This window comes from Gavialis gangeticus, unplaced genomic scaffold (assembly GCF_001723915.1).
Source record: "Gavialis gangeticus isolate Ggan-Ray unplaced genomic scaffold, GavGan_comp1, whole genome shotgun sequence".
NCBI classification, from domain to species: Eukaryota; Metazoa; Chordata; order Crocodylia; family Gavialidae; genus Gavialis; species Gavialis gangeticus.
In genome coordinates this window covers 26353487-26366107 of record NW_017729026.1, presented here as the reverse complement: position 1 = coordinate 26366107, position 12621 = coordinate 26353487, and the positions used below count along the sequence as shown (strand labels likewise).

At 40.4% G+C, this 12621-nt stretch overlaps 1 protein-coding gene across 1 annotated transcript in view; it reads right to left on the bottom strand.

Moving 5' to 3' along the window:
* Nucleotides 1–12621, bottom strand: part of REV3L (REV3 like, DNA directed polymerase zeta catalytic subunit) — a gene marked incomplete at its 5' end in the record, with an annotated part of 167150 nt that overhangs the window by 128300 nt on the left and 26229 nt on the right. Inside the window, 6 exons of the mRNA XM_019520079.1 lie at nt 1381–1618; nt 5268–5393; nt 6370–6518; nt 6611–6695; nt 8833–8937; nt 9804–9898. Coding sequence (XP_019375624.1) covers nt 1381–1618; nt 5268–5393; nt 6370–6518; nt 6611–6695; nt 8833–8937; nt 9804–9898 — 798 coding nt within the window. The remainder of the gene's footprint in view (nt 1–1380; nt 1619–5267; nt 5394–6369; nt 6519–6610; nt 6696–8832; nt 8938–9803; nt 9899–12621) is intronic.

Sequence of the window (12621 nt, the reverse complement as noted above, 5' to 3'; positions counted from 1 at the left end):
AATTTAAGAAAAAGCTTGGCTATATAAGAAAGAAAAATCAGAATCTGTGAACAACTACAAAAGCCTTGCATTAAATATATTTTTTATTTAAATTCATGGAGTTGAAGAAAACATAACTATTGATGGAAACAAATTATTTTGCTAATCTAAAAAGGAAGTTAAAAATATATCATCAGGCAATTTAAAATTAAAAAAAAAAAAGGCATGCAAAAGTTTTCATGTGGATTATGGCTACCTGCCCCTAAAAATTTAAAATAATTATCTCTTTTCATTTACAGCTAGAGGAATGTAACCACCTGGCCTAAAATTAGTGTATGAACTATATCTTTTACCCCAACTGAAAAAATAGTTCAAATATTTTGGATAAAAAGATTTTCAATTTTTTCAGCTACCACTGAACTCAGTTTTGACTTTGACAGTATTCTGACTATGGAAAAGGAAAGGTCAGATAGGAAAAAAGGCTTTGTGGCTTAAGTTTAGGAACTGGGAGCCAAACTAGCTGTTATTACAATGCTCCTGTATGGATTTAGGAAACCATCGATTTCTCTGTGCCTCATACATTCCATCTTGTAACTGGGATCGTATTCCATCTCTCAGAAAACTACTGCAAGAATTTTATATATTAATGTTTGTAAAGTGCCTGGATGTTCTCAGATGGAACTGCAAATAGGTAGATGCCTAACCACAATTTGGGTGAAAAAAACACTGGACACATTTTCTTAATAGACTGTTAATAGTGAGTTGACAAAAAGGATCAACACAGAATGGCAACAGAATGGCACAAAGTGCTCAATGAATCCCTTATCTTAAAAGGATAAGGAAGCTGCCAAATACTGGTAGTCTAGAAGTGAATATTTATCTATCTTAAGATTCAATCACTGATTCAGTGACAGGTGGAAATATAATGGTGTTAGTGCAGTAGTGGTGGGTCAATCTTCAAAAAATCTCTCCTAAACATTCACTTCAGATGCATCAAGCCTCATACACGTCTACAATGTTTGGCTCCAAAATGGATTTTAATGCAAATGTTGATAAATTCTTTCCATGGTTCAATTGCAAAGAAGTTCTCTCAAGTACCTTCTTGAAATCAAAACTGAAGCTTGGGGATTTTAGTATCCAAAACTTTCAGGCATATATGTTCATATACAAGTGATTACACCTAGTTTATCAGCCCAAGATATGCAGGGACCCCAATGTGGTCAAATAGGCATCCCTTCTTTAGATCAAGATCAATATATTATTTGAATCATTTCAGTTTAGGATTGCTCATTCACTGGAGTTGAAAACATGAAGAACTTTGCCAGGAAGAAAAAATGAACACTTCTAAAAACAATGGGGGAAAATGCTCCATACCCTCTGCCCCTAATGTCAATTATGTACCTTGTTTTTGCCCCAGTTTCTTCAATACTGCTGTCCCATCTCTGGGACATGAGCAAACTGAGTTCCATTTCTTCCTTCTCAATTTGTGGTTCATTTTCTTCATCATCGCTGTTCTGAGAGTTTCTAAAGCTTCCAAGAGAACGGTGATGTGGTAATGTTCTATGTCCTCGCATTTGATACCCATCATCCTCCAAGCCAGCCAGCAGGTGTATCATGGCTTGATCAGCACTGGTGTCCACTGCAGAAAAAGTCCACACATGCACAAGTTTAACCTACATTTTATTCTATTTGTTCATTTTTAATTATAGTTTCCAATTCAGATAATCATTAAAATATAGCTCCTAAATATGTTAGTTCGTTTGTTTGTTACTGACAAAATTATGCCAGCACCAGAAGCATACCTCTTTTCATGCCCATCTGGCTTTCCCAATTCCCTGCTTCATATTCTCTAACTGTAATTCTGATAATCTAATTCTAATACATGCTCTTTACACTTCCTCCTCCTCACTGTTCGTAGTAAACTGACTGATGAATGTTCCTTTCTTCCCAAATCTTCCATCTCCACTGCACATGCATGAAACCTGGTTCCCTCCCTTCATTTCACCATCTGATAAAAGTTTTTTCAGTTGTTTAACCTCCTCAACTCTACTCATAACAATAGCTACATGCATATTGTTGGGCTCCTGCATCCTTACCATTTCCTGGCTCTTTGCTTCCTACTTCACCCCCTGCAAAATCCATGCTATACAGCTCCCTCTCTCCTTTTGCCCTCTATATCAGTTATTCTTTTCTTAGTTTCTATGCTTATCCTCTTCTCCCCCCCCCACTTCCTGCCAAAATTTCCAATTTTCTCCTAGGTGCCTTCAAGTATCCACACTGAAAATCCATCACTTAAAATTTGATCAATAACCTCCATGCTTCATTTTTAGATATAAAACTACACTCTTTACCAAGGATCATTTTATTTCCACGTTGTACTTCTCTCATAAGTGTGAAAATTGCTTGCTTTCTTTCCATTTTTTTCCTTTCCTCTAAGCTAATACTCTACTAGTGATCTCAAATCCAGACCCCTCCACTACTTTCTTCCCTTTCCTACCCCCCTCACTGTTACAATGTGGTTTCTACTTTACTTCATAATTATAAATCATATAGAGATTTCCTGAGGAAGAGTTATAGAAAAAATAAAATTTAGTCTCATGTCCCTAGGAGGCAAGTAACATCCATATTTTACCGGTGAAGAAACTGGAGTACAGAAACATTAAGCTACTTACCCAAGGTCATACATTGTATCTTGCTGCTGTCAAGTACAGAAGCTACTTCCTTTAACTCTCAGGTCTCAGCTTAAAATCACATGGCATTTCTTTCTTCCTACTTTTAACTTTACCTTCTGTTCTTGAATTCTTTGTTCCTTGCATGCCCAGTTCTCTAAACACCAACTCTTACCCCTTGCACTTTTACAGACTTAATTTATTATTAATGTGTTACAGTAGTGGCCAAAACCCCAACTGAGACTAGCACCTCATGTGCTACAGACTATAGATGAGTCTTGGCCTATGCTGTTAAATTTACAATCTCAGGAGAAAATCCAGTGTGTGGGAAGTAAAACAGGCACAGAGAGGAAGCAAACTGCCCAAGGTCATACAGCACCTCAGGAATAGAAACTAAGTCTCCTACATGCGCATCCAGCACTTGAACAGGGGTGCACAACTCCCACTTCGAGAATTGGAAGGTACATTTTCTAGAGGAGGACCATTCCTAATAGAAGCCCCAGTGATTGGATATGAAGCTTTCAGCATATTTACGTAAGGAAAACAGGACAGCACATGCAGACACCATGTGCACACTGATTAACTGCCATGCAATGAGGCCACTGCACTCACTTTTCTGCTTTTCAAATCTTGTTTTGTTTAATTAAGCAGTTTAACAGAACTATAGCAGATCCTGAGTGTGACTGTACACTGCATCCGAGTGGAAGGCCTGGTGGCAATGTAGCAAGGCAACTCCTATAAAACACCACAACGCTGCAACCTCCAAAGTATATAGCACCTGAAAACCCTAGTCCCCAGTGCCTTGTGGGTACTCCTTGGCTGGAGAAAACATAAGGCAGGGGGGTTCTCAAACTTTGTGATATTGTAACCCCTTAAAATAATATATAAATTTACACAATCCCCCCATGATTAAAGCTACTGATTTCATTAGGATTAGGTAGGAGATAAATAAAGCACATTTACCTTTGTATATTAATGAAATATATTTGTCAAAACACACTTTATAAAGTTTATCAAATTCCAAACTGTTTCACTGAAAAGAAAACACTGTCAAATTTAAAACTGTCAATAGTTTTCAATGAGAAGAATAAGCTTGCTTGGTACTGCTTAGTTTTTCAAACCTGGGCTTTATTTTTGAGACTGCCAGTCTCATTTCACGCTCCACATTTATTTTTGATTGGTATTTGCTCTTTATAGCTGCAACTGCTGAAAACCCTGATTCACACAAGTAGAATGTTGTGAAGGGAAAACTCACAGTCAATCGAACTGTTGACAGATAAATACTGAGCTTTACTAACCCATGCACACCGAGATTAGAAAACAAGGGAGATGCTTCCAATTCGGGCAAGTCCAAGAACATGTGCATCGCCACTGGGGGTGGGAAGCAGGCAGAATATTTACGCACTGGGGAGGAAAGAGAAGTTGCGAGCCACTTTTAAGTTGCTCATGACCCCCTGGGGGGTCACGACGCAGTTTGAGAACCCCTGGCCTAAGGGACATCACCCTGACAGAAATGTACCCTTATTGAGGCTTTACAAGTAGCTCTTATCTATTGCTCTGGCAGAAGCTACAACCACCAAAGCACCGAATGTCTGAATCCAAAAACCAAATCAAGTCCAATCGTGATGGTCTAAAGGAAGGCTGGTACATCCTGGGCAGCCTCCACTCCTCCATACTTTTGCCTAGGCATACGCATCTGAGGTCTTGGTGTGAGGGTCACAGACCTCTTACATGTACACCACAATCCAGAGGATAGACAGTGTGCTACATTGGCCAGCCTGGTAGGCTGTGGGTGGCCCATAGGACATATGGAGCACACCTCTGGGCTAGAGACAACATCACTTTTCAACATTCATGTGCAGGTCAGTAACTCCTGAGAAAGTCTCACGATTATGGTATTTTCATCTACGAAGTTCATCCTTTTGCTCTCCTCTTCACATATCGTTCTCCCCATAGATCCTCTCTCTCTCCTTAAGCAGCTTGTGTTATTCACTGCCCAAGATCTTGCCTACCTTTTCTAAAACGAAGCTGACAGCATTCAACAATAAATCGCTCTCTCTTCAATGTAGTGTTCTAGTTCTTCCGTCATACTCAGAAAGTCAACTTTTTATTGTGCTATTAACTGTAAGCCAATCTGTTCCCCAATCACATCCTTCTGTGCCTCCTCTGATCTCTGGTTTTGCTCTCTATTTTTTAGTTGCATTTACTTCCCTCTCTCTCTTCAGTCATGTTTTTTCATCCACCCTCACTATTTGCCTTAACCTATCATCCTAACGTACCTCAACAGCAGGTGCTTGCACTCACTGATCCAAACTTTGGTGTACCAGAATCTTTTCAGGCCTCCCCACAACCTCTAAGAAAATTATGGAACAGCAATGTATCCAAGTATCCTAGCACACTGGTATGAAGGTTGACAGATTACTGCAACAGCAGTAACACAGTGACCTTTACAAACTTACTAGACTGATAATGCTACCAGGAGGAGGAAAGGATACCTCGCTCAAGTCTTCATTGAAAAAAAATCATTTGGTATGCCACTGAGCACAATGACATTTAGGGGAATAAAAAAAAAAAACTTAATAGGAGGGATTGTGTTTACTGCATTCCGATTATACTTACTGAAAACTGGAATCTGATTCAGTCTCTGAGACAAGGGTTGAAAACTCTGACTATTTTCCACAACGTTTAAAATTGCTTCTTCATTAATAAGTGCTTCCTCTTTTTTACCATGCCTCCTGTTGGGTTCTTAAAAAAAAGATAACAACCTTGAAAGATTCACACATCAATGTTTCACTATGAAAACAAACACATTTAAAAATCCAGTTTACAGATATTATAAATTCAAATATAGCCACATTATTTATAAGAATTCTTACTACAGTTCTACTTGTTAGTTCTGATAATCCACAATGGTAAAAAGCTGTTCATGTACTTTGTCAGATTCTTTGGCTAACTGCATCCCCATACCATGCTAGCAGTACAAATGAAAAACCAGCCATGTCTCCTCAGAGATCCTACTGATACAGAGGAGCCCAAAGTGGATGCTGAGAGAACATACCTGGCTCCTAACCATGATATAGAACTGACTTTATTGGCATTATAAATAGGGACCTACTGAATTTGGGGCACCTGCCCACCAATACTGCAGGCGAAGGCAGGGCCTGGCAGCAGTTTCATGGGCAGTGTGGCAGCCCCCCCGCTCCCCCCCCCCACCCAATGATTGGCCAAGGGGCCCCAACCCTAGCTACTGACTGGCTGCCGGTCATATGGTTCCACCCTTTGCCACAGATCGGCTGTGAGGGCTGCCTGTCATGCAGCCCTGCCCCTGGCTACTGACTGGAGAGAGACAGGGCCACATAACAGGCAGCTCTCGGCTAATCCATGGCAAGAGGCTGGGGGGCCAGCAGCCCTTCAAGTGGGCAGAACCCTCTTCCCTGTCCTAGCAGACGGCACCCTGAAGACTACTGGCTCCCTCTGGGAAGCCAACATTTTATTTTCAGTAAGTTTTTATTTCCCCCACAGATTTCAGAGGCAATGCCATGAATCAGTATTTCAGTAGGTCCCTAGATATAAAGAGTACAAATCAAGACAAATTTGTTTTTGGTGTGTAGTTCCTCTGTAACCAGGAGCCAAATCCTCAGTAGTTCCAGTTGCCAAAATACAGGAATATGTAAAACCACCAGGACCTGTCCTTAAAATTAACGTCACTGAAAATACTCACCTTTGTTCAGTTTCTCATCTTTGTGCACTTCTATCATGTTGGCTGGTGAACACAGAACATTTTCAGGAGAAAGTACCTCAGAATGTAGTGTCAACTCAGCAGAGAACTCCTCTGATCCATTACTGTAGTCCAATGATCCTGATAACGTTCTACGTATTTAAAAAAATTAGAAACATACTTTAAACTGACAGTTGAAAGTCAGCACAAAAACTAATGTTGAGGAAAATGGTTGATCACTTACACAGAGAAGTCATTTTGCTTGAGAATTTCTTTTAGCCTCTTCTGAAAGATTTTTTCACTTTCTGTTGCTGGCACAAATCCGCGATCTTTAAAATTAAAAAAAAATATGTATATATTTAATTGGAGCTTTTACTCAGCTCTATTAACAGAAAGCAACTGTTGTGTATGATTCCTAAGATGATCCTTTATACTAGTAACTGACTAAACTTGTGAAAAATTTTAGGGAAAAAAAAAGGTTGAATGTGTGATGTGCGCCCAGCTAGTAGCTGTTTTCCTAACAATTTTAGACACACATAGATGCATTGAAAGCATACTCCATTTCCTTGGTTTCAAGACAGTTATAAAACTAATTTTTCAATTATCATTAAAAACATTCATTTAGCTGTATTTTCAACAGCATACTGACAAATAATTTTAATGAGAATTTTAAATAAAGAAACAGATACACTTTCTTTCATAAAAATATAGAAATTAAGATTTCTGAACCACTAGAAATCTTTTTTATACATGAACACATGCACACATCCTCATTAATATTTTATGGCACTCAACTATCTTAATTCTTAAGAATACAGAATTTATCTTCAGAATACTATTGTGAGAGTTATTATTTTACACAAAAATCTGTAACGGTTTTAAAACCAACATATTAAAGTATTGACTGATGTTGGTTGTCTAATTTGCAGCCAAGTCTCTAAGAATATTTAGCATTTTATAATACTTTATCTGTTTAGAGCCCAATTCCTATTGACCTTCATTGCAGTTACAAGTACCCAACCCTTCTGTAAATCACGTTCTTAAGATGGCCACTCATATAGGTAAGAGCCACCAGTGATTAATTTATGCAATTTGTACAGCATTATATAGGAATTCTGAAAAGAATCCATTTCTACGTATTAACTTCCATCTGCTTGACCCACAAGTTCATCTGTTCTCACAGTTCTCATATGCTGATACTTTTTCTATTTTTGCAACAAATGAGGTAATGGTTCTATAGTCAATCATTTCATTCACTTTATGATCTTAATTCATTCCCAGTGAGTCTACCCTGTTCAGCAAACATTAATATGGCCAAAACAACAACTTCTCCATACCTAGTCCTAAAAAAATAACCCCACTGTTTTAGCTTCACACATTGAGAGAGAGAAAGAGGCATGTTTTAAATTTGGCTAAGTATCTAAATACAGGATATTATAATGGAAAGTGTCAGGAAACCTTAAATACAGGCATTACTACCAGGTCTGCCAATAATACCATAATAATTTACTCAAACTCAGGAGTAGATTTTCCCCCCACATTAGACATGGGGATGGAAAAAGCCCTGGACTAGATTTGAGTACCAGCCCAGGACAAGCAGTGATTGCAGCTCAGGCCCTGATGTGGGTCTAGGGCTGGAGCCACCTCCAGGCTGGGGCAGAGGCCAGGACACAGCTGACACTGCTGCTGCTGTCACTGTCACCTGGCCAGAGGGCAGATGGCAGAGCCAGTGTAGGTGGTGGTGGCATGAGGCAGTGCATGATGTCAGGGAGGGAGGCCAGATGGCAGGCAGCCTGGAGGAGTGCAAAGGAGACTGTGCAGCTCTGGCTCTGGTTCAGGCCCATACTGGAGCTGCTGCCACTGCTGCTGCCTGGTGGGGGCCAGAACCACTGTGTGCTCCATACCCTGAGCTTAAGCCAGAGCTGAATTAACCACACAGGATAAATGGGTGGCCCTGGGATGGGAAGTATGTGGAAGGAGGATGTATACACCAGGTGGATAAGTGGCAGGATCTAGCTGCTTGCCCCTCTGCTCCTGCTTTATTTATTGCAGAAGGGGGTTGGGTTGGGTTGGGGGAGGGAGGGAGATGAATTTAAGACCATCCCCCAATACTCAGATTATGTTCATGGAAAGAGACAATACATTTATAATTTTCCATCTATAGAATCTAATAACCGAGTGACGCTGTCTTAAATTCAAAGTCATCTTGGATTCAGGTAAACACAGTAATAAAGTGTACTGAATTAAATTGCACTGAATTAACACTATTCTGAACTAAGCTTACACCCTGTAGATTGAAAAACAAATGAACTACAAACATCAGAAAACTCTTAAAGTCTCTGCCTTGAAAAGCCAGAATTCTGGACACCCGCTGAAACACAGCAATTTAAACACATCAATTTACACTCTTTTGCCTGCTTGTCACTCCAAAAGACATTCAATAAGCAACTACATTTCACTGTTTACCCTGTGAATCAGGAGGACTAATCTGAGAAGACTCATTTCTCTCTCTACGGCGCTGCTTTTCATCTTCCCATATGGCTTGCAAACCCGGGTTCCTGCCAATCTGGGCTGAAATATGCAAAAATACATCAAGGTAAGGTTGCTAATGTGAAATCAAGTCTGACAATTCTTTAAATTTTCCCATTAGCAGGTTTCATCTTCAGTCACCTAATTGTTCACTGAAATTCTTCCGTTTCCTGGGAACACAGGTATAATGTGTAAATTCTGGTATTTTTTTCCAATAACTCCCTCGTATTCCTTTGCTTTTAAGACTACATGCTCTAAGTGTATAATAGTAACTTCTTTTGGCATCCATACCAAGGTTAATCCAGGGGTTAGTAAGCAACAGATGGAAAAGAACCTAAAAATGGATATATTAAACACTTCTTAGAGACTGAAACAGTCGCCTGACCTGTTACACCAAGATTCTGTCTTGTTCCTCGGTCACACTTAGAATCACCTGCTTTCTCCCAACTTTCAGTGTCCATTTTATATCTGCTGTTTATCAGTTTTGTACGGTAGCCAATATTATCATATCTTTTCACATATAGCATGCCTTTTGCCAAAAGCCAGCTGCTGGAAATTGGCATGTATGTGATGTGTGAGAAAATAAGGTAAGAGTCATTTCTGCTGCTTCCCAGGTAAAAGTAGAAATAAAGGTCTTCACACTATCCGCAACAAGTAGAACAACAAGCAAACAGCTCCATAGCTGCGGATACTCAGTTAATACAAGGAAAGATTTTTAAAAATTCATTCCAATTTTCAAAATAAGGAATACATCTTATTCTAGAGTATGTTGCATGTAAAAAAATATGGTATTTATCACTTATACAATGTACAATAGTTCAATCAAGACTGAGGTTTTGATGAGATACCTAACAAAGCCATAACACATCCTCTGCCCTGAAGAGTAACATACAGAATAATCAACTTACCTTCAATATCCAATCGATTTAAAATATCAGCAGCTACTGCATCTACCTCCAATTCACAGGTACTTTGTGGTTCAACACCCTCCAATATTAAAGAACTGAAATTAAATAAAGATCATTATCATCTAGGTTAATTTTACAATTTTCCTTGCCATGTTTATAAAATTATTCTGCCCCCCCATCCCCAGAATAACTATAGATTTAAATCAATTAGACAAAGTAGACAATTGAAGAGAGAAGTAATGAAAATAACTTTTCCCTTCATTAATCTGGACTCCTGTATAATGACATAGAAGAATTTGCAACACTGTATATAACCTTTTGTTCCACTAAACATAGTACTAGTTAGTATTATTCTTGTTTCTTAAATAGACATTACAAATACTAATTAGCTAGTTCCTCTCTAGTGGTCAATACTGAGGGCATGAACACAGAAACAAATTACTGCAAGATAAAGGAAGGTGATATTTACCATGCATCAGCTGTTCTATGGTAATTGATAGGCCTGTACAAGTAGGGAAGTATTCGATTCAGATTCAGCCGATTCGGAGGACAGTGATTCAATATTCAAATCACTGTCCCCATTCAATTTGGTCGAATCAGAATCGGAGATCCAGTGCTGATTTGGAGATTTGGATTGGCTGGGAAGAAACAGGCACAGCCAGGCAGCTGCAAGCCCTCTTATGGCTCCTCCGGCTGTGCCTGCCTCTCCCTGGGTGCAAAGAGCCATGGAAGAAGCCCCCCATGGCTGCCCTACCTGGGCCCCATTCCCTGCCCCAGCCTCCCAACATTTAAAAAAAGCCCTGCAGTCACTGGCTGTAGCAGCTGCTATCAGGGCCTCTGATGACTCATGGCAGAGTCCCCCACACAGCGCATGGCAGCAGGGATCACTCCTGCCCCCCTGCCGGGCACCTGTGCGGCAGCTTCCCCATGGCGTGGATGCAGCGTGGTTCAGCAAGGTGCTGCGTGCTGTCTGGGAGCCAGGGACACTGGGGCTGAGCAGTGCTGGGCTCCGGCTGCCGAGTGGAGCTGCCCCAGCTCCCAGGCAGCGAGCAGTGCCCTGCTGAGCCACACTGCACCTGCGCGATGCAACAGCTGCCATACTGGCGCCAAGCAGAGGAGGCATCCACTGCCCTGCACTGCACTGGGGTGGCCTGCCACAGGCCCCCAGAGGCTCTGATCACCACTGCTGCAGCTGGTGAGTGCAGGGCTTCCCCCTCCCCTCCTTTTTTCTCTAAAGTGCCAGGAGCCTGGGACCAGGCGGGGGATGGGGCTAGGCAGGGCAGCCATGGGGGCTTCTCCTGTGGCTCCCCCTGCCCAGGGACAGGCAGGCACAGCCGAAGGAGCTGTGGGAGAACCTGCAGCAACCTGGCTGTGCCTGCCTCTCCCCGGCTGATCTGAATCTTTTCCAAATCAGTTCGGAGGCTTCCAATTTCATTTGGACCTTTTAATGGGTGTCTCAATTCAATCTGGAGATTCAGCCGCTGAATCTCCTCCAAATTAAATTGGTGACCGAAGCTTTGCACAGCCCTAGTAACTGCCCTTGATTATAGTATACCTAGGCAGTAAATTAAAGATAACTTGTAGTAGCTCAGACCTCAGTGACCACAGGTTAATTTATGTACCACAAAATAAGAGTTTGTGTGCACTATTTTGTAAATGCCTTATGTACAGTAAAGCCCTACTCTGCCTCAGAATAACTTCTATATGTACCCGTGTCCTAAATTTTTCATATGCCTCTGCCCTTCATTTTTCAATACAGCAATGAATTACAATAAACACATGAGGACGATTAGTCTTTTCAGAGCTGTAAGAGGTATATAAATCAAATGCAACAGTCAAATGGCTTGGCATTAACACTCTTAGAAAAAGCTGAACAAAATGACAATGAGCCAGGGGAGACTGGACATTTCATTTGTGACATACTCTAGACCCAAATGAAAACCATTTTTTTTTAAATAATGATGGTTAAAAGGGAAAAAAGAAAGAGGAAAAAAGGAACATTTTAGTATTCCAACCAATTGATTACATTTCTTCCAATTGTTGAGTCATTATATTGTCAGTTAAAAAGGGTCGTTTTTTTAAGCTCATGACTGGTAACAGAAAGCTAAAAAATACAAATTCTCTTCCTCCACAACATCCAAATTTTACTTTTTCCTCTAATTCCACATACATATACAAACACGTTTGACTATTTTGGGCGTAAGGCAGCCATGCATATAGCATACATCAACATTCTGGAAAACTAGGACACCTGCTCCTAATCAATCCTGCTATTTAATTAAGGCAGAGACATACCTCTAATAACTATGAAAAGATACTATATCTCTTAGGAGGTCAGTACATTTTCAGAATGATTTAAACCTCTTAAATCAAACTTGGAGGTACTTAACATTACATCCAAGCAAGTTGAATTTTTACATTTATATCAAATAAAAAATAAATTTGCATGTTTAGAAATACTTTTTGGTCAATGAAGTGGTAGCACATTTTTCTAAGAGAAGAAACCTTTTAGTTCAATCTGCACATTCTTAAACCAGAGAATTCTTGTCAACTCCTTCAATTAGCACCAGTACTCTAAACCAGCATGTCTCGATCTATGGGTCAAGACCCAACAGTGGGTCACAAAAATATAAGAAAGGGTCACAAACAATCAGGGAAAAACATGGATAGAACATGAAAAAGGAGAAAACTGTGGAAAACCACAGGCTCCCCCTTGCAGGCTGGAACGCTGCTAGCCTGCAAAGGGCAGCTTGGGGCTGGTGGGAACAAAAGGACAGCAATTAGGCAGGTGGTGCCACATGGATGAGCAGAAAGCAGC